General features: G+C 42.8%; 1 protein-coding gene across 1 annotated transcript in view; it reads left to right on the forward strand.

The window, feature by feature from the left end:
- PARM1 (prostate androgen-regulated mucin-like protein 1) overlaps positions 1 to 23,441 on the forward strand; it is a 92,955-nt gene that overhangs the window by 52,240 nt on the left and 17,274 nt on the right. The window contains exon 2 of the mRNA XM_033106254.1: positions 6,638 to 7,360. Within this exon, the coding sequence (XP_032962145.1) occupies positions 6,638 to 7,360 (723 nt within the window). The remainder of the gene's footprint in view (positions 1 to 6,637; positions 7,361 to 23,441) is intronic.

A 23,441-nucleotide genomic window follows, 5' to 3' on the forward strand; every position in this document is an offset into this window, starting at 1 on the left:
GACTTCGGTCAACGTTGCTCAAGCAGTAGTTTGCCATAATCAGAAATGTCTGGATGCTTATGGTAACCACTTGAGCACCTCTTGTAATTGCAGAAGTCAAACGTGACTTGCAGTCATCTTTTGTTATCAGTATATATTGACTATTACAATTAATAGTTTTTTCCTTTCTTAAAATGTGTATACATTTTTTGGCACCCTCCGTGTGTGTGTGTGTGTGTGTGTGTGTGTGTGTGTGTGTGTGTGTATTTGAATTCCTACTGGCAATGGGGATATATGGTAAGCAAACCCACTATAGTCCCAGTTCCACACCAATCTTAGAGTCTAAAGGGGGAGGCATACATTTTAAAAAGCTTCCCATAAACAATTACATAGTTACATGCCAATTTCAGTGCTATGGAGTTAAGATACAAGGAATTGAGCACATATGGGGGTGGAAGCAGGGAGGATGGATTTAGCAGAAGAATCAGCAAAGGCCCTGAAACTAATACTGGAAGAATAAATAGGAGTAACTGGGGCAGAGCAGAATGAGAGCTGTTTCGGCAGAAGGAATAAAGAGGCTGGTGTGTTTGAGGACCTAGTGGGAAGCAAGGCTGGGGTTGGATCACAGAGAGCCTTCTTGGCCTCAGTGAGGATCTGAGGTTTTCTCCTCAGTCCAGGGAGAAGCTAGTGCAGGCTTCCTTTTCTCCCCTCCCCCCTCACAGGGGAGTGATATGGTCCAGTTGGCCTTTTAAGAAGCTCACAGGGGTGGGTGGCTGTGTGGAGTAACCGTTAGTAATTACTTGGCGTGCAGATCTTCAGCCGCCGTGGGGCCTCTGCCAGGCAGGCCTGGCGTGATCCACTGAGACCACAGGCAATACTTGCGCTGACTTGGCAGCCGCAGGAGAGGCCTTGACTGTGTTTTGATCGAGTTTCACTGAGTTTGCCAAAGCTTTGTCACATGTTTTCTCAGGTACTTGACAAGCCAAGGACAGGAAAGGACATGTTGGGGGCGGGGGGTAGGGACAGGGAGAACAGATGAGCAACACAGGTAATCTCGCTGCCTGGGACTCTGGCACAGGCTCAGGTTGCTGCTCATGAAACCCAGGAAAAGGTGACAGTTCAGGGCACTCACTGTCCACCGGCTGTTGATGTGGCAGACCCACATTCCTGACACCCGGTCTGGCCAGAAGGTGAGAACACGTGCAGAATGCAGCCTTGCTGTAACTCCTCTCCTCACTGGGAGAACTCACCCACCTGTCCCAGCCCCCAGCCCCCAAAGCCCTCCTTTAGCAAGGCCAGGAACCAGGGATCAAGCTAGACACAGTTCTTTCATATGTCAAAGAGATGTGAACAATGATATTGGGCTGCCCTATAAAGGACAATATATATGGAAATGAGGAATTTTCTATCCAACTACATATCTGCTTTTCTTGTAAGCGACAATCTGTCAGCTATTCTTGCAACATAAAAGCTGACCAAACTTCAGGAAAGACTGCCATTTGTAAACGTGCAGGGAGGACTTTCAGATTTAGTTGGTTGTCATATCCCTAGCCCTCTCATTTGGGCCAAGTCTGAAAGAGTTCCTTCCTTGAGTCAATCCATTTCAGGCATGTGGGCCTTTCATTGCCAGGCAGGAAACACCACACCTGACAATGTCTCTGTTTTAGAACAATGCTCATTTACCTCTAATTTAGAGATTAATGTGTTAAATTTCTTCATTCTATTTCTTCGGCCGTTTTCTCAAGGAAACATTAGAACTAATCCTTTGCTTCAAAGAAAAGTGGCTCTCCTCTACGTGGGAAGGTATATGGGGCACTACATTATTTTAACTTCTTCAGTGGCCCAGGCTGACATGGGCTCCTCCTTGTTACTCTGGAATGATAGATGCTACAGTATGTTGTTCTCCCAGCCTCTTGGAGACCAGGGCACAGTGTGGTGGTGGTGGGGGGTGGGGGGGAGGGCGGTCAGGGGGTGGGAGTTCTAGTTCTGGCTCTGTCCCTACACAATTCTTTCCAGACAACAATGCTCAGTTCTTCCTCTTAGATGTGTAAGTTCAGTCACATCACTTCCCCTCTCTCTGTCTGTTTCCTCATTTCACCAATGAGGGGCTGTCCTTTTTCATCAGTGAGGTCCTCTCTAGCTCTAAAAAAAAATTGTTTTTGAAATCCTGAAGAAGGATATATATCCTTAGCTTTTAGACTTATTTACTTTGGCATTCCTGGAGAAACACAAGTCCTACGTGTACGCCTAAGAAGGTGGAAATGATATTTCCTCAGTGATTCTGAATGTTCACGCACTCATCTCAATGTGATGCATTTGGAGATGGGGCGTTGGGGAAGTAATATGGGTTAGCTGAGGTCACGAGGGCGGTGCTTTCAAGATGGAATTAGTGTCATTATAAGAAGAGACACCCTCCTTCTCTCCCTCCCTCCCTCTATAAGCACACACAAGGAGAAGCCACATGAGGACCAGCTAAAAGGCAGCCACCTACAAGCTAGGAAGGGGGCCTCTCACTAGAACCTGATTGGCCCACACTTTGCTTGAACTTCCAGCCTCCAAACTGTGAGAAGTAAATTTCTGTTGTTAAAGCCACCCAGTCCACGGTATTTTGTTCTGGCAGCCTGAGGTCACTAGGACAGCAAGCATTTTCTAGGACAGTCATGGAGCCTGAGCCTTGGATATTTTCATGCTAAAAGAAGCCCCATCCTCATTCAGTGCGAGCAATATGGAATATACCATCAAATAGGGCAAAGCAGAGGCTTTTATGTTCTTAATGTTTAACGAAACACTAAGGTTTAATGTTAATTGGTCAAGTGAAGATAACCAGTGTTGTTCCACAATTTCATGCACGGTTGTTTTGTTAGGAGTAGAAATTGCCTGAACTAGACTGTAAAGTACCTTAAATAAGTACTCAGTAAATAGCCATGGAAATGAATGACCACTTCCAGTCCCCTTTAACGTACGAAGGGAGGGCAGGAGTTACACAAGTACATTAGAATGAAACAAGAAAATGGATATCTTCTGCAGACGAAACCAATTCCTGAAGCATGTCATTTTTAGCACGATAATGAATCCATGGTACGGCTTTTAGCTCCACTGGAAATGACAATGCAGGTGTCACCCTGAATATCATATACCTTAAATGGGATCTCATGTGTTCTCATCCTTTCAGAACCAACTCAAATATCTTCTCTTTGTGGTTTTTCTAAATATCATTTGAAAATGACATTTGTATATTTTTACATTCCATGATCCCCATACAGAATGTATTCATCTTTCCTGAGGGCTCCCATTGCAACTTGTTTTTACTTCCATAAGGCATTTATCATATCATATTACAGGAAATTAAGTGTCCATTCCGTCTTGCTAGATAGTGAACTGTCTGAGGGCAAGGCCATGGGCATAGAAGCTACTCAATAAAAGCATGAATGAATGAATGAATGACTCATTCCTCATTCATCCAAGACTTCCAAAAACTGACTCAGCTACCTCTTTCTGCCTCTGTCTGCCCATCTATGCTTTGATACTATGAAGAGTAGTAAACATTGTCATTTTTGTTTTTCTGTCCTCAGAATCTTAAATGAGCCATAAGAGCTACCAGAATGCAGAGCCAGTAAACTCCAAAATCACATATGAAGATCCAGTGTTTTAATAATATTTGTCCCAACTGTTGTTTTGTCCATATTTCAAAGATCTCTTGATCCATATTTATCCTGAAATTGTTGACACTTCTCAGCTGCCAAAAATCCACCATAACTTCATGGACTATTATGTGGCCAAATTTGGGAGGTCCACGCGTATGTTTATTAGAGATTAACTCTCTTGTAGTTTAGTCTTGACCAACTCCTTTTAAATAAAATAAAACCAATTATTTTTATGATAATCCAAATGTTAAATTTAGTTAAATAATGAGAACATCATGTTTTCAGGATAGATTCTGGAGCAGAGCTTTTCATCAGCTACTGAATCTATTGTGTGGCAGAATGAAGAAGTAAACAGTTTTATCCCAAGTGCCTGACTACCCCTCATACATCTCTTCTCTCTTCCTTCGTGCTGGCATCTAGTCCATGTTTTATTCCTTATGAATCTTGATCCTGGTTGGCCATTACCTCTATGCTACCCCCAAGGAAATCTCCTCAGAGTATGAAGGGTTTAATAGTTGAAGACCTAACAAGACAGAAGGCATAGGGATATGTCATGGTAGAATGACATAGCATGAAGTTGACTTTTTAAGCAGGATTCCTGACCTCATATAATAGCCATCCTTGAGGCAGCTATGATGGATATTGCCATACTAAGTGGTATAGAGAAGATACTAGAGAGATTCTGGAGTATTTCGTAGTAATGTTCTTAATTTATTTTTCCTACCTCCCTCCTTTCCTTCCTTTTTTCTTTCTACAAGTACTTATTGAGCACTTACTATGACCTAGACACTGTCCTAGGCTTCAGGGAAACAACAGTGAGTAAGACCAGGTCCCTGCACACTGTGGAGCTTATAATCTGGTAGAAAAGAGACAGATAATAAATAGCTAAATGAATAACATGTAATTTCAGGAACAAACTACTTCATTTTATTAAAAATAAAAACGAGCAAAGGGTATGGCAGTTCCTAATAATATTAAACATAGAATTACCATATGATCCACCAATTTCACTTCTGGGTATATTCCCAAAAGAATTGAAAGCGGAATCTCAAACAGATATTTGTATATTCAGATTCATAACAGCATTATTCACAATAGCCGAAAGGTGGAAGCAACCCATCCAAGTCCATTAATGAATGAATGGATAAACAAGATGTGGTCTATACATACAATCTAATATTATTTAACCTTAAAAAGGAAGGAAATTCTGACACATGTTATACCATGGATGAACCTTGAAGACATTATATTAAGGGAAATAAGCCAGTAACTAAAGGACAAATATCGTATGATTCTACTTACGAGAAGTACTTAGAGTAGTCAAATTCATAGAGACAGAAAGTAGAAAAGTGGTTTCCAGGAGCTGGGGAGAGGGAGGAATGGAGATTTGCTGTGTAATGGGTACAGAGTTTGGGAAGATGAAAAGATTCTGAAAATGGATGATGTGATGGTTGCACAATAATGTGAATGTATTTAATACCACTGAACTGTACATTTAAAATGGTTAAAATGGTAAATGTTACGTTATGCATATTTTAACAATTTAAAAAATTTAAATCTTTTTAAAAATAAGCAAGGGGCTGGAGTGGGAAAGATTCGGATGATCTGGGAAGCGTCCTCTGAAGAGGAAGTGACATCTGAGTAGAGAGAAAACGACTGTAGCAATGAGGAGAACATAGGACGACATAGGGGATTACTTTGGGATTTTGTTCTAAATGCAACAGAACGCCTTTGGAGGGTTTTGATCAATTAAAAAACATGATCTGATTTACCAATTTAAAAGATCATAGTGGCTGCTATGTGAAAAGCAGAGTGAAAGGGAGGGAACCTGGTAGCCAGAAGACTGACTAAGAGACCATGGCAGTTAGTTGTCTAGGCAAGTGACTGGTGGCTCAGGTGATGTTGAGATAATGGGGAGGTAATGAAAAGTGGTTGGATTGGGATGTATTTTCAAGGCAGAGTCATCACGATTTGTTGCTGGATTTGATGTGGTGTGTCAGAGGTGATATCTCCATTTCTAACTGAGCAACAGAGCAAAGTGGGGTGTCATCCACTGAGATGGAAATGACTAGGGGAACAGCTAGTGATGGAATGGACATGGGGAGGGAATCAAAAGACGTTGTACGTAAAAAGTGAAATCATAAACCCAGTATTTAGCAGAGTGCTAGCACATAGAGGCCATTTATTAAATATTTGAATGAATGAATGAATGAATGAATGAATGAATGAATGAATGAATGAATGAAACTGAATGGGTAAATGGAAGGAAGGAGGAAGAAAGCAAACTAATTTTAAATTTTACAAAACATAAAGAACATTTTGCAAAATGAGATGATCTTAGAATTTGGAAGAACTGGATTCCAGCCTCAGAAAATATATACAAACCTCAATCCTTCCTTCAGCTTTTTTTCCTGGAACTTCTCGTCTTTCCTCCTCAGCAGGGAACGTACTCACACCGTTACTCATCCCAACCAGCAAGCCCATAGCTCTTGCATCCCTGTGTGTAAATGCAGAGCTCACAACCCTGGTGCAGGGAGCAGCCAATTAGGAAGCTCCTCTGACAGGGAGCAGCCAATTAGGAAGCTTCTCCAGCTTTCCACTCACAAGTCATGCTTTCCCCACTCCCAACACTCCACTCTGGGCATCTCTCCCCACAGGCATGTGGAGCAGGGCCCTCAGCAGTCCAAATTCCCATAAAGTCAGTCCCCCAGAGAGTCACACTTTTTAAGGGCACAGTTTTAAGCAAGCAGGCGACAAGATCAGTTCATTCCATGGGTTGGCTGGACTTGCATCGACTGACCCACTAATTGCTCTTACTGAGCCTTCAGGCTGGTTCCTATTGATAGCCACAGAGAGCGGAGAGCAATTCGTGGGAAGAGACTCTTTAAAAGTCACCTTCACAATTGGATAGGCACGGGGCAAAACGAGAAAGATCCGTGAAAATGCTGGGAGACAGCCTTCCTTACCTCTCAGGTTTTCACCCATTAACCACTTTTGTACTGGCTCTTCCACAGGACTGAGGGTACAGAGCGTGCCTACAGTAGCCCTCTTGCCTGTGTCTCATCCGGCAAAGATTACCCCGACAACGGCCATCTGGACGAGCTCTCCACAAGGCTCTCCTGCCTCCACTACCAGCACTGAAACGCCCAGCAATTCAGTGCTCCCTGTCACAGTGTCGTCACCGGTGCAGACATCTCTGCTCCCCAAGAACGTTTCCTTAGAGCCCAGAGAACAGCCCAGAGAACAGGACACCACCAGCCCCACGTTGGCTGCAGAAGGCACAAACACAGACCTCTTATCAACAAGTGGTGGGATCCACTTAACACCCACACCCGGGGAACACAGCTCGGGCACTTCCGAGGCGAGTGTGCCAGCTACAGGGTCGCAGTCCCCTGCTGAGTCTCCTGCACTCACCTCGCCTCAGACTCCAGCCTCATCACCCTCAACCCTACCAACCTCACCACCAGAAGTTCCTTCTACCTCCATCAGCACCAACCACAGCTCCGCTGAGCCCAGCACCAAGCCCACAGGAGCTGCCACCACACCAGAGGCCCCAGCGGAGGAGCACAGCTCTGGCCACACCCCCACGTCACATGCCACGTCGGAGCTGGTACCCATGGAGACAACGCCCCAAACAACTTTGCCAGCCAAAGTGACCTGTATTCTGGTCGACATGGAGACCACCACCGCCTCCCCCAGGGTGATCATGCAGGAAGTGGAGCACGCGCTAAGTCCAGGTGAGTCTGTCCAGAACACCACTTGACTACACTGCGATGTTGAGAATGCAGTTCAGTTAACCAGACACAGTTGGTTAGGTTTGAATTTTGGAACATAACGTCTGAGCTGAAGTATAATTCAGAAGAATTTCCACAAGAGTGCAAACTTTATTTTTAGTCACTAAGTAATTTCCACATTAATTAATTTATTTTCTCATTAATTGTGGCCAATTGCCAACGTTATGACTTGTCTTTACATATGTCACAGGGAATGTAAACGAATGAGACTCTATAAGCAAAGGAATTAAGAGCACAGCTGTTGATCAAGCTTCCTAGGTTTCAATTCTGGCTCCTGACCTTGGGCAAGTTACTTCATCTCTTTGTGCCCTTATTCTTCCTCATCTGTAAAATGGGAATAAAATAGGTTCTATCGTATATGGTTCTTGTGGAGAAGAAATGAGATGATATAGAAAGTACTTATAACAGTTTCTGGCAGGGAGTAAGTGCTGAGGAGATGTCAGTTGTTATTATAATAACAAAGTGCTTATGGAAACCATGGAAACCACTCCAAAAGAGTAGGGTGGAGGTGTAGAGAACTTGTCTATTCTTTATAGTCACTGATATATTTCATGGGAAAGACAATAAATTTTACAGAACAGTGCATTTATTTTTATTTTCCCAGCAACCCTGTGAAGTTAGAATTATTTTTATCTTGATTTTGCAATCTCAGAAATTATGATGGAGAGAGATTTAGTGTCTTTCCTGAGGTCACATGTATCTGACATTGACGTGGAGACTGTAAATTTTAGGGCCCTGAACAGGAAAAGGTTCTAGTGGGAGCATTTGGAGTCTTGATTGAGAAACAGGAAGGTGAGAACAGCCAGAAGGTGAAAGGGGAACATGGAACTGCAGGCCCATCCCTGGGCAGCTCCTGCCTTGGGCCTGAAGTGGGTTCCTTCAGAGGGCAATGTGGGTTCCTCTGTGCCAGCTCCATCCTCGTTAGCACCCTATTTGTGCCTCCAGCCAGCACTTATTACACTGACCAAGCCAAGCATAACCACCTGGGGTCAAAGGAATGGCTGTGACAACAAGAAAGTGTCTTTAACAACCAATTAATAAACAACCACTATGAATGGACACTCTGTTAGACAGTGGAGGTGGGGAGACAGCTAAGATTCACAAAACGTGATTCCTCATGGATGAGCTCCCAGTTTACTAGGGAATAAAGTCCCAAAGAATTGCAAATTCTTATTTCAAAGGCCCAGTGTATCAGTGAGGGTCCTAATAAGAAAGGGCGATACAATCAAAAGGTTTGGCTGGGTTATAGGGGAACCACAGGGGATCACAATAGCAGAGCAGTTATGCATGAGTCTTAGGAGGAGAGAAGAGTAACCAGAACCCAGAAGGAAAGTCTTATAAAATAGACCAGCTTAACTGGAGCAGTGATTCTCGGTTGAAAGACACAACTAACCCCAGGCTAACCTCCCGAGAGTGAAGGGAATCAGTACGCTAGCCTCACTCTCCCGCTTCCCTCTGATATGCAGCAGGAAGCCACGGACAAGGCAATCCATTGATGTGGGGCATACAGCTCAGCCTCCTGGAAGCCTGTTCAGAGAGTGAAGTGTAGAAGGGTGGAGAGTGGATCTGGAGAGGCAAGCAGAAGAAATCTGGCACACCAATTCAAATGCGGATTCCCCCACCCCCATTAGCACCCTGTTTCTACCTCCAGCCAGCACTTACCACATTGCATTTAGATGAGTATTTTCCGTCTCTGTCTCTGTCCTAGCCCCACCCCACCCCCCCTTCTGCCTGATACTTTCTGTGCTCCCAGTATGCAGGTAACATCTGTAACATAGACTAGCCCCTTGGAGCAGAGTGGGTGTTGACTTGACTCACTGTCTGAAGGACTGTCCCTAATGAAGCTACCATGAAAGTGCATGCTTGCCAGCAGTGGCCTCAACTCTTCCATCTTTCCTAGTTCAGGCCCTCACTACCACCTATGTGCACAGCTCTTCAGTTTTCTAACTGATCTCCCTTTTGCCACTCTCTAGCCCCTCCAGGATACTTCGGATATGGTAGATCCACAAATCATGAGCTTGGTATGCAAGAATCTCCCTGAACTGATAAAACCTACTACTCTCCATAAGTGCCCTAGTTTCATGGATTTGGTTATCCAAAACTGTCCTATTCCAGTATTCTGGCTTGTGTTTTAGACCATGTGTCTTGATTTCCTCAACTCTAAGTCAGCAGGGTCAAGAGGCACAAAATTAGCGACAGAGCTGGGTCATGACCCTTTGTAGTTCTAGGGAGTACTGCCCCCAGTAGCAACTCCAGAGTAAATGAACGAAGGAATGATTGAACGACTGAAGAGATAGGCATGGCAGGTTAGAGGGAGATCACTGATCGTGGGCCATAGTCCACTTCACAGACGAAAGAGGATTTATCTCTTATGACCTTTAAAATATATATATATATATATATATATATATATATATATATATATATATATATATATATATTGCGCATCTCCCGGGACCCTGCGCTTAAGGCAACGAAGCATAAGAAGTATAAGACCTGTCCTTTGAGATTTTATAGTTTAAGTAGAAAGAAAGGGCACAAGTCACTTTTCATGCCACTCATTAGTTTCTAATCTGAGAATGAATCGAAGTGGGTGAAGGGATCTTGAAGCAGATGTGATACAATCTGTTCATTTCAAAGCTGAAGAAATTATGTCCCAGAAGTTTGGAGTGCTTTACCCAAGGTCACACCTCAGTGGCAGAGCTGGGCCGAGCCCAGATCCTTAAAACCACAATCAACTCTTCTTTCAGCATCCAGCACTACTTTACTACCTTTCTCAGCCCTGCACACCAATGGCAGCTGAGACTGTGCTCACAGATTACTCTTTTGGGATGTTCTTGTTTACAGAATTTTGTGCTGCCTTAATAGTGGCAGTAATAATACCACACTTTTGTTTAGCATCTTGTCTTTTTCTCCGTGGATTCACATAGCATATTTCTGTTATTCCAAGAACTCGCCCATTCATAGTCACCAATGAGTAATTCTAAAACAAGGTAAATGCTGTTGGAGTTAAATTTGACTAGAGGAATTAGGAAAGCTCCATGCTGGAGGGAGCACAGGAGCTGAGTGGTAGGAGATGGAGGGAATTTAGGCCTAAGGAGGTAATTCGGGCACGTGTGTGCAAAGGTGGAGGACCAGCGGCACGGTAGCTAATGCTGCATGTGCCTGGCTTCAGAAGCCACCCAGCAACTGTAAGCACCGAAACTGCCCTTGTCAAGGTAGGCAGAACTCCACGTTGCCAAGTCTAGGTTAATTCTTAGGCTTGGCTTGACCTGACCTATCAGCAGCATTTGACACAGGTCACTGCTGTCGTCTTTAAAACACTGTCTCCACTTGATCTCCAGGATACAGTCTCGCTTAGTTCTTCAGCTACCTGGCTGACCGCGCCTTCTCAGTCTCTGTTGCCTTATTTCACCCCTAATTTTCCCACACTGGAGTACCCCAGGGCCAGCATTGCCCTCCTCTCTCCCTAACCTCTCTACATTCACGCTCTCTACCCTCCACACTCACTCCTGACATGATCTCATCCTGTCTCATGACTGAAAATGTCACCCAATGCTGATAACCCTGAGATATAAAATTCTATCCCTGTTTTGTTTCTCTGAACTAAAGACATGTCTATCCAGCTGTCACCAAACTCATACTCCTCACGTGGGTGGCTCCTAGGCATCTCACACTTAATGCGTACAAGATGAATTACTGATTTTTCTCAACCCTCAGTCGGCTCCTCCCTCAGCCTTTCCCTCTCTTCTTTCAATTCCTCAAGACAGAAACCGTGGACTAGTAATCCTAGACTCCTCTCTTTTCTCAAAACTCCAAACTCCACATCCAGTCCGTTGGAACCCCATCTCCTCTCACCCCTCTGTCATCTCTCACATGCATGGCTTTAATATTTCTGTAACTGACCTCACTACTCACTACACCCTTGCCAGAGAGACCCTTTTAAAACCCAGGACAGATCTGTCGCTCCGAAGCTCTAACCTTCCAATTGCTTCCTCTATGAGTCAGAGCAAAGCCAACGTCTGCGTCCTGCCTACAGCACGATCTGAATCTGTGCAGAGCCTCTCTGCTCTCACCTTGTTTCTCTCTTACCTGCAAACACACCGCCATCTCACTGCTTCTTGAATAGACCAAGGGCACTCTCCCCTCCGGGCCTTTGCATTTCCCATTTCCTGTGCCTGAAACAATTTCCCACAAGGTCTTTAATGGCTTACTCCTTTTCATGAGTCCAGATATTGGTTAGCTGCCTGCTCCTCAGGAGCCTTTATTCGTACTCTTGTCTGACATAGTCATCTCAACACCCTTAATCCCTTTACCCTGCTTTATTTTCCTTTTGATCATTTACCCCTTTCTGACTTTATCTCATTTATTTGGTCAGTGGGAGTCTATTTTCTGTCACTAGACTATCAGCTCCATGAAAACAAGGACTGTCTTCCCAACAAGGACGATGTAGGTTACATCCAACCCCTAGAACAGAGCCTGACACATGGGAGACCCTCAGTGCCATTTGTTGAATAAATGAATGAGTCAACCAATCAATACCAGGGAAGCTATCGAATTTCTCTGAGCCTTAGTCTTCTCATCAGTAAGATGGGATAAGGATAGTATCTGCATGATTGGGTTATTGTAAGATTTAGTTGACATAATAAATTTGCAACATAGTAGCCATTGAGCAATGGCTTTGTCGATACCGGTGATTGTTATTTTACTGTGATTTATCGTCATCATCATTATTTTTTTGCTTTTGTTATTATTATTTTTGTTGTTGTTATACTTATCATAATGAAGAATGCCCACCATCTTCAACAAACTTCTATTGAGCTTTTATGATGCATCAGGCATCTAGCTAGATACTGGGGATAGGGCCATGAATAAGACAGTTACTTCCTCGTGGAACTTGCAATGTGGCATGTACGTAGTATGGCAAATAACCTAGTTTGGTGGATCGAAGACTGAGTGGAGGGGTGCAATGCAGAACACGCAGGAAGATTTCAGGACAAGTGTTAGAGGACCCTGAGGAGCAGGACCCTAAGTAGTAAAGCAAACTTTACTTTACTAACCAGGCCATTGATAGTCACTAAAGGCTTTTGATCAGGGGAGGGAAATACGGGAATTTTCTTTTAAAGAGGATTCAACTGGCAGGAACACGTGTAGTACGTTTCAGGGAGTTCAGGCCTGGAAACATGAAGACCAGTTTATACTTGGCTTCTGGCTCGTCATTGCTACGGACAGACCATGACACTTAACTACTCTGACTTTAAGAGATGTTACTGCAAACTATGTACAAGAGAGGCAATCTTTCAGGGTCCTTTTGGCTTATGGTACCATGAAAATTGTTTATGACAATTTTTCTATGTGGAAGAAGTGAGATTCATATTCACGTGAGGTTTACTGGCTATATACATGTTGCAGGGATGGGGCTAGTGAGTGACACAGGTGGCCCCTCATCTAATCTTCAGGACATTCCACTGAGGTGAGCTTGAGGTTACCCGTCCTACAGGTGAAGACTAAGGTCCAGAGAGATTAACTGACTTACTCGAATTCTCACGCAAGTGACCAGATGAGGATTCAAATTCATTTTTCCTGACTGACCTTGAGTCAAGTGTTCCTTTCACTATACCCATCCCACATGAACTCACAGAAGTGAAAAGTTGAGGGAGGACCGATGGCCTCCAGAACTACTGTGGGAATGAGTGACACGGGACGTTATCACGTGCCAAGTGCTGCCAGCTGGGTCTCATGGGTGGGGATGAGGAGAAGCTGGTGGCAGTAGTTCTCATCCCAAAGCAGCTATCCAGAAGAAACAAATTTTGATTTCCATTTTTCAGCTTTTGTTTTGCTTTAAAGGAAGCGAGAGAGAGCCATGATGTGTTAAATTTGGGTCATTTTGTGTTATTGAATCAGACCTCTTCAAGGGTAGAAACTATGACCACAGAATGTTTGACTCCCTGAACTAAAACAAATGACGCTGTGACATTCTATGCTCAGCAACTGCTTTGGGGATTAACTGACATTACGCACCAACTTTACTCAGAACATCATCAATTCTTGCATATGCAAGCTTTAAAATTATGGTCACCATGCTTGTTGCAAAGTGGACATTCTTTTGTCTGTAAAATCCAATTGTCGACTGGTCTTATGCTGTCCTATACTTTGCATTACAAAGAGATGGATACATAATTGTGAAAATTGGTAAAAGCTTTTGAACTTTAAATTGCTAGTCTGAATCCCAGTATCTATTCAGTATGAACTGTGCTAATAAATACCCTTAAATAAAGGGCACTGAGCAGGCAGACATCAAGACATCTCTGCATCAATGCCTGCAAGGGACTTTCAGCTCTACATGACATCTCCTTATCCCAGATTAATTCTTAGGATCGATATGGATTTGAAAAAAGAATTGACTCCTAGAACAAGTGAAAGAATAACTTTTAAAGTACACATACAACAATTTTAGGGGTAAAAATGTGTACTGTAGTAAGTTCATGACTATCATTCTTAGATGACATATTAAAAATATGTTAAAAGGGAAACTGATGATTTAATTAATAATAGGTGAGAAGCCCATGCAAAAGAAGGTTAAACATGCAAAAGAAGGTTGACCAGATTCTTTTGGAATGCCCAGAATATACCAGGAAGCAGTAACCCTAAAAAGTATTATATTTATCTTAAGCTCAGTTTTACAAATACCAGATCATGGTACATGCCTAGACCCAGCCTAGTACAGTAAATGGTACCCCCATCTTTTCAGTTCGCTCTCCTTCACTCTGTGTCCTCTCCATCATCCATTACTACTGATTTTGAACTCTTAGTAGCTCTCAATTCATCTATTTCTCTTTACTTTTACACTCATGTCAAAGCTCCCATAATGCCATGTTAGCTCCCAACTGGCCACTTTATTGCCTCCCCTGTACCAATCTCACCGTTTTACCCAATGACACAGCAGCCAGAATGACAATTAAATGCAAATCTGATTGAGTCACACATAACCTTACCACCACCAGCATCCCAGCGCCTCTGGGGCATCCCACTGCTCTTAGGATGAAATTCACAAGCCCCCAGAGCCCAGCAGCGTGGGGCCTCTGCTCCCTTCCCTGCCTCACCTGGCTCCTAGGCCTGGCTCTCTGCATCTCCCATGCAGGCTGTCTCCGGGTTCCATGGACCTGCTGCTCGCCCTCTTGACACAGGGCCTTTCTTTATTTGGATGCTTCTACCGGGAACCCACAACACATCACTTCACCTGGTTAATTCCAATTCATTCCTCAGGTCTCAGCTCAAACATGACCTGTTCAGGAGGTCTCTGCCGGGGCCCCCAGCCCAGCTCTGGTCTCCCAGTTACAAACTGTCACAATTCAGTTGTATCTCTCCTTCACAGTGTGCAATTATACACGTACTTGTGGAGCTCTTTGTCCATTGCTTACATTGCTTTTCCAGGTACCTGAAGTGGGGCCTTGTCTGTTCGGGGCCTTGTCTCACAAACATATTCCCAGTACCTAACAGTGTCTAGCTCAGTAGAGGTGCTCAATAAATGACAGATGAGTGAGTAAATGAATGATTTTTAACGACTACCTATCAAGCTCTATACCATAAATTCACTATTTTCTTAGCTTCATAAATCCTAACCTTTGAATTGAGAATGAAGAAAAATTAAACACCTTCACCTGTGGTCCTAATCTGTTCAGGTTATTATAACAAGAATACCATAGACTTGGTGGCTTAAACAATGAATTTATTTCTCACAGTTTTGGAAGCTGGGAAGTCCAAATTCTGTGTCTGCCGAGGGCTTGCTTCCTGGATCACACATAGCCGTCTTCTCGCTGTGTCCTCACATGGCAGAAGGGGAAAGAGAGCTCTCTGAGGCCTCTTTTATTCGGGTGCTGATCCCATTCATGAGGACTGCACCCTCATGACCTAATCTCCTCCCGAAGGCCCACCGCCTGATACTATCCATTGGGGGTTAGGATTTCAACATGTGAATTTGAGAGGGACACAAACATTCAGTCCATTATATCTGTGCATGCAAAGGAACCCCTTTAACACACTGTCAAATAACAGACCATCAAAAGGGTTCTCTGCTGTCACTCTGGGTTTCTGCCCACCCCCATTCCCACCACACCTCTCTTGCCACCATGCTTACTCCTATCTTTGGATTTCAGGGTTGACAAAGGTATAGATTTTTATAAACTCTCACTCACATTGTTTTCTTTTGTACCCAATTCTTTAAACAGGTTAAACTTCAAAACCTTCTAATGCCAAGTAAACTACCATATGGAACTCCAACTGTCAAATTTTATTTTAGACAAAAATTGTTCTGAATTCTTGTCTCTACTACTTTTATTTCTCCTTCATTTACTTTCACTACTTAAATCCTAATCTAGTTTTGGTACATTTCCAAAATATCCTTTGAAAAATATGTCAAGGTAGTAAAATGAGATAGTTATCATTTATACTGTTATCTAGAGGCTACAACTCCATACAACATATTTATAACATAAATATACAACATTTTAATTGTGTCAATGTCACTTTTCATTATGTTTGGAGAGTTTATGTCTCCACGGAACAATGTGAACATAGTTTCTTTTTCTGCTTCAAATACTTTCACCACTTGTGACTAAAATGATTTTGGAAATGCTTCACTGAGAAAGTGGATGTTAGCTTATAAGCACAGCTGATATCATTAATGAATCTATGACTTGTTGGCTCATTGGGAACACTGATTGGATTATGCCTATGATTCCATATGCAGACTGAACCCTTATTGTAATCTTTTGACTCAAGGGCATGTCTCTTTAATTACAAAATAATAGCAGGAAAGTGAGAATGAATCAGCATCAACCCATCATCTTTATCAGTAAAGGATCTAAAATTCCCACCCCAGCATGTTGAGTCAGGAGCACTGTATTTGGAGAACACATAATAGATACTACATTGATATTGCCCTCAGCATGCCTTGTTTTTCAGGTCCCAGAAAAGAAAAATATTGACCAATAAGAGACATTTTATTTAGCAGTATCTTGCTTTTATCATCAGACTCAGCCTTCAGGCGTGGACCACACCCTCAGAAATGAAGGTGAACTTAGGTTAAAATCATAATTTCAATTAAGTCCGTGGAAGCAGGCCATCAAAAACCCTTTGCCGTATTTCTGTTTGGAGAAATTATGGTGTCATTTCAAAGCCAGGCTGTAAGAAGGCAAGCATATTTCTGATAGTACAAAATTGGTCATCAGACTGCCTGGTTCAGATCTCACCAATGCCATTTGCTAGATGGGCAATTTTATCCATCAGGGGTATCACATTTTCCTCATCTGTAAAATGAGGGTAATCATAGTACTGTGCTTGCCTTATAGAATTCTTATTAGGATTAAATGAGACAAGTATATAAAGTGTCTCACATAGTTGGCACTAAACAAATGTTAACTTATTATTATTACAGTTGGGTCTCTAATCCTCAGTGGATACCAACAACAGTTGACTCTTCTAGACTTTGATTTTCTTAACTTGAAAAAATAGAACATTTGTAAAACTCTTTACGATTCCCAAAAGGATTATTACTATAAATATTAGGCAATAAAAATTCATTTAAGCACCCGCCTATAACACAATACAGAACAGGATAATCTAAAAGTGTGAAAGAGAAAAACAACTATGTTCACATTTCAAATAGTAATGCTTTCATGAAACTTGGAAAATCTGAAAGGAAGGGTTAAAGAGTACGAACAATAGAGATTTTGAGCTGGAAGAAAAGAAATCTTGGGGGAGGGAGGATACAAAGGCTGTGCTATAGGATTTTGCCAAGGCCCCCCTTGCCCCTCGGCAAGATAACTAAGAGCTTGATGCGGTTGCCCTTTTCCCTTAACTGGCATCCAAGTTTGGAAATTATGTTCTTTTCAGAGTTTTCAACTCCAAAACTGTGGGGGCCTGAGTCTGGGAGAAATTAAAACTTGGTGAAATACAGTCAAAAGCAGGTTCTTGCCCGGCCTTGCTGATTAATTACATGGAGGCCAAATTAAATTAATCGTTCCGTGGAGATCCCTGTGTCCTTGGGCTGCAGTAATTATACTGATGTCACTGCCCTTGACCAAGATGTCGAGACAGGTGATCAGAACCTGTCACTCTCTGCTCCGCACACAGGCTGCTCCGGCCCTGACTACTGCCCTCGCTTCTTCCTGGTCTCTTCCAGGGGCTCCAAGGGTAACTAATTTACCCTCAGCCCAGTCTCTCACCCCCAGCCCCTTTGTGAATCTGGTATTCCGAGGAGCAGTATCTTCAAAAGTATGGCTTAAGTTCCTACATGGGAAGTATACAAGGTGATGAACCTTCTTTATTCTAATAAAAAACTGTGTTAGTGTTTTAATGTGAATTTGAAAAAACCATAAATGATTCCGTAACTATTATGGCTTAGGATAAGGCTATATGTAGTAAGTATCTAAAGAAAAATAATGACTTGATTTAAAAACAGATATTAAGAAAATAATAGTATAAGTGGTGTGGACATTGCAAAAAATATGAGAGTGGTATGAAGATGTTTATGAATTTTGGAAACATTGCCCTGAAGTCAAGGCTGGGGTCTTGTCCTTTTTTATTACCTCAGCTAATTAAGGCGTTTAAAGCTTTTACTCAAGATGAGACCAAGGGATAGAGAATTTAAAAGCTTGAATACCGGGAATCAAAAGTTCTGAGTTCTAGTCCCAGCTCTGCCACTAATGAACTCATATAACCAAATCTCTTAAATTTCTTTAGACTTCCGCTTTGTCATCTGTAAAATAAAGAGGTTAGATTCAATGAAACTTCTTAGAATTTCCTTTCAACAATAAAATTACATTATTCCATTGGTCATGATCTTGCTGGAAGCAAAACTTGAAGTTTCAGTCTTCACTAATTTCTAATACCCAAATTGGCTCAAATCTCATCTGGATTCAAGGTTCTTTCCTGGCTTCAGAGTTTTTATGGGTAAGAGGTTCCTGGAGCTTACGTGGGACCTTTGTGTTACATTCACAATGAAGCATTTCAGATACACTATTTAAATTGTAAAAGCACTGAGAGGAAGTGAGTGTTTCATCAAATTTCAGCACTAGTAAACATCAGCTGTGTGAATGATTGAGTGAATCCCCATGTACAGGTAGAGATGGGGACACAAATGAGGCCAGGGAGGGAGGGAGGCTTAAGATGACTTGCTCCCAACTCTTCATTTATAAAGCCAGTCTCCATGTCAGGTCTTCTCATCACAGGAAGTGGAAAGCATGGGTTTGGGGAACCCAGCCTCCATGGTTGAATCCTGTTTCTGCCCACTAACCCGGTGAACAGATTTTTGTTAACTGCTTTATTTCCTGAACTCTAATATGGAGATACGTGCCCTGCTCTGCCTGGCTCGGTGCCTGTCACAGGACAGCCACAGTAATGATGGCTTCTGTGACTTTCATGACTAGGATTGTTTTTCTTACTGCGTCTATTACTGTTCTTAGCACAAAACTATAGATGTCCCTGAAAACTGTTGTTAAGGCTGTTAACAGATTTAATGCTATTAACAGACTGCTATTAACAGATGGAGGGGTCAACCCATGTTTCTGGAGGGGTTCCCATTCCCTGCAGCCTCCTGTTGGTCTGGGCAGCACCTTTCAGCCAACTGAATGGGAGGGATCCTCTCTGACCGTGACCTACGGCTGCTGTGCAGTCATGGGCTTGTCCTAATGCTATGGGGAAGGGAATGAGGCACACCCTTTGCTATTCTTAGAAATCGAGCTTAGTTCACACGTTGTAGGTGTCAAAGGAGAGCTGGGATTGGGAGATCTAAACAGGTAGTTATAACAAATTCCAGGTGGGAGATAAGCCTCATTTGTGCCGGGAAAGATGGTAATTGTAAGTGAAGTGAAGAGACTTTAAAACCATGGTAACTGGGGACTATGGAGGCCTGCGTGCCCTGGGTTGGTTCATTGCAAACCAGAGCTCCTTGTGACTTTAAAGCACAGCCCATGTGCCATCTGAGAGAGAAACGCAGGGAGAGGAAACAGGGAAGTACAAATCTCTTATTATCTCCACAGAGACTTACTTTTTTGTATATACTTTCAACTATGTGCTACCTATGTAGGTAAAATGCTCTTAGATAAAAGTAAAGCCAGTCCCCGAACCAGGTCTCCTGATTCCAGGAAGTGGGGAAAGTATAGATGTTGGGGACTCTGTCCCAAAGTTTGAATCCCAAGTCAGCTTACTGACCAGGTCTGCCCACTAACTAGCTTTTAGGTAAGCGTATAAACATGAGGTAAAAAATTCCAGTTGTGGTAATATTTGGCTAATTTTGATAAAGTTTACCTCTGCCACTCTGTGGGAAGTAATGACTAAGCAGTCCTTTAATGATGTAAAGATTTAGGGGGATGGGGCAGTAGCGAAAAAGGACTAATTTACTGAGACAAACTTAGGTTGTGTTAATTAAAAACACTTCTGTAGCATATTTGCATGTAGGCTATATGCCTTATAAAGGAGTTTTATTTTTGTATCTTTACTAAAAAAGTGCAATTTAAAAAATAGCTATGCTTTCAGAAGAAATCAGTTATTTCATGGATTTCTTACTTTGTGCCTACACAAATACTTGTGTCCCTAGCTTTAAAGGACTTTTGATCAAAAGGGAAGGCAGAACATGTTCACATAAAACCATTAGTATAATAGTATATTTTATGCGTCTTTATCTTGCCTGTATATGAATAACCACCCACAGCAACATATGTTAGTACTACTTATATACTAGAATAAGTTAACTAAATTCTTGCATACAGAGTAAAGAAGTAAACATCTAGCAAAAGATTGCTCAAAATGAGCAGAGGTCATTGGGATGATTTCCAAGAGAAGACTGGCCTTCACAAGGTTCTTGCAAATCATCCTTCTGCCCAAAACACTTCCATGGTTCCCGGTCCCCACTCTGTCAAGCCCAAACAATGTGTCTGGCTTTCAAAATGTTACATGATGTGGTCCTGAGTACCCAACCATTTCACGGTCCTTATTAATTTCCATTGTACCCTCTAATGTGGACTGTAGCCTTAGTTTTGTCCCCTCTGTAAATTGTGTGACCTGGGGTAAGTCCTTCTGAATCCTTCAGTATTGCGGTCTCCTAATCCATGCAGTGAAGGGGCTGGACTGTGCAAAGGTCCCAACAGTCCTCTTCATTTGTGCGAATTTACAAAGCACTTCATCTCTCCAGACCCTCCCCACAGCCCTGTGAAGTGGAGAGGACCGGGGTTATGCCATTTTTTAGATAAGGACACCAGCTGAGGTGCTCTGTCTCCAAGCTCAGTGCTAACCCTTCAAGCCTGGAAACGTCAGGTGTGTGTACTCCCTCTAGCTAGTTCTTGCCTCAGTCCTTCGCTGCTGACTGTTCAAGTCCTGCTCATCCTTCAGAGAACAGCTTCATTCCCACCTCTTCCCACGGCTGCTCCAGCTTTTATACACACACCTTCTGCCCAGTTCGAGGCAGAAATAGAGTTTGTTACTACCCACGACCCACCCTTTACCTTACCCACCTGCTTGTCTGCCATCCAGCCTCTCCCTCCCCTGTATGATTCCTGGGGCCTGACACTTGCCTCTGTGCCCCGGTGGTGAACCTCAGCACCCTGGCATGTGGCATCTCTACATCCTGTACCATCCTAGCTCAAGGGGAGCCCGTAGAGCTCATTCAGGAGAAGCTTACAGCATTGATTTAGGGTTAGAATGAGGTAAGCTTAGCTTCCCACGGTGTGGGGTAGAGTGGGAGGAAAACAGGAGTGAATATTCAAGCAGATTCAAGGCCAGAAGGCAAAGCAACCTTCAATACTGATAAAATTAGAACCAACTTAGATGATAGTATCCAAAAACTGAGATTTTCTTTTTCTCTCTTTTCCCCCGTATCACAACCTACACACAAGTGTGTGTATATACAACCCAAAGCAAAAACAAAAACAAAACCATACCCTGGGTTATTTAATATACTGCAAGGTACAGCATTTGGCAGCATTCCCAGCAGTGATTTTGGACCACAACACATTCTAGAAACCAAAGACAAAGACCTTAGGTCACTGTTCTGTGACTACTGTCTGCTTCTAACTTGTTGGCCTCCCAATTAATCTGAATTATTGAGCTTTGACCTACCTTCACCTGTACCTACAAGAGGACCCAAACCACCACCCAACCCCAAGGTAGGCTGATTCCTGGACAGCCAACAGAAAGCAGAAAGGATGTATAGGAGCGGCCAGTTTTAACCACAAGCAGATGCTGATATATCACTAGAGCCTTGGGTGGAAGGAGAGCCTCGTCGGTAACAGCATGGACTCTAGAGCCTGCCCTTGTGTCCCAGTTCTTCTAATATCCAACCATGTCGTTCTAGGCCCTTACTTTCTCTGTGCCTCCGTTTCCTCGTCTGTAAAATGGAGATAACAAGAGTACCTACCTTATAGAGTTCTCATGAGAATCACATGAATTGAACTAGTTGAAGCTCACAGAACAGCCCCTGGCACAGAGCAAGTAACAAGAGTATGTCCATTGCTATTATTTTTATTACTGCTGTTGTTGTTTATTACTATTGTCATTGTAGTTTGGAGGAAGGAGCTTGATATGAGACTATTGCTATAAAGATGGAAGAGTCTTTTCCTAGTGTAACAAAGAGAGATTCAGGCACACACAGAGGTCTAACCTTCAAGCCCCTTTCCTCACCGGTCACCACTTCCCTCCTCCAGCACATGCAGACAGATGCTTTTAAAGAGAAAGAATTCCTCTAGATGGAAGGGGCGGGGGGTGGGGATAATGGGAAAGGTGAGGGGACTAGAAAGCACAGTCGGTAACCACAAGATGGCCACGGGGATACGAAAGTCAATTTGGGGTATATGATCAATAATGTTGTAAAGATTTTGTAGGGTATCGATGGACACTTGCCTCATTAGGGAGACCACCTCAGGGATGATGTAGATGCCTGATCACTGCACTGTACACTTGAAGCTGAAGCTGAACAATAATGAATGTCAACTATAGTAATATATGTATACATATATTATATATATATGTATATGTATAAATATGTGTGTATACATATACATATATACATATATATATAGTCACAAGAAGTGGAGTACAGCATAAGGAATAGAGACAGTGGAAATGTAATGGCTGTGTGTGATGTCAGAGGGGTAGTAGATTGGGGGAGAGGGGTTAGCACTTTGTGACGGGTATAAATGATAAATATCTAACTATTACAGTGTTTTGTACACATGAAACTAATAAAAAAATTTAATAAAAATAAAGTAAAGAGAAAGAATTCCTCTGAGACAAAAGGTTCCTTTCCCCTTGGTGACCTTGAATGAAGGAGCCACCACACACTCTTAAGTGGCCTCTTGCTTCTATTCTGCATTTCTTACCTACTCCCTGGACCAGGAAGAGGAAAGAAAATAGCAAGAATATTGAAAAACAGTCAAGAGCATTGTTAAAGACTCTTAAAATAGATCAGACGCGCGCGCGCGCGCACACACACACACACACCCACCCACCGGGAACTTGGTCAAAGTACTTACACGTGCGTTCTAAATAAGCTGACTGTTGCATTTCCAAGGAGAAAGTAGTTCAGGAGTCATCTACAGATAGGATCAAAACATTTACCTTTCTGTCACCCCTGGAAACTTCCTACCATTACCTCTTCCGGGCCCCAGCCCTCTTAGAGCAATAACAACTTTTTAAAAGAGTCCAAGAAAGCTCTTTCTTTCAGAGGTTGCTTTGGTTCACCCACCACAGCCTGCTATTATCATTTTGCATATGATTGGCAAGTGTCATGCCAAAGAGGGCAGGTGAAAAACATTTCTTTCATGTTTAAAGTGAGGGGAAAAAAAGCTTCAATAAGAAGAGTCCCCAGAGGAGCATTTGAAGTTTAGGAATATTGCTGACTAAGCCCAGGAAGACAGGAGGGCATCTTTAGGTCAAGGGAGGGGGGAAGTAGTTTGGAAAGGAGAGCCCCTTCTGAGTGTGGAAGACTTTCTGTGTCTGTGAAGGACTAGCAGGAGTATGATAAAGAGGG

This window comes from Rhinolophus ferrumequinum, chromosome 5, assembly GCF_004115265.2.
Source record: "Rhinolophus ferrumequinum isolate MPI-CBG mRhiFer1 chromosome 5, mRhiFer1_v1.p, whole genome shotgun sequence".
NCBI lineage: Eukaryota > Metazoa > Chordata > Mammalia > Chiroptera > Rhinolophidae > Rhinolophus > Rhinolophus ferrumequinum.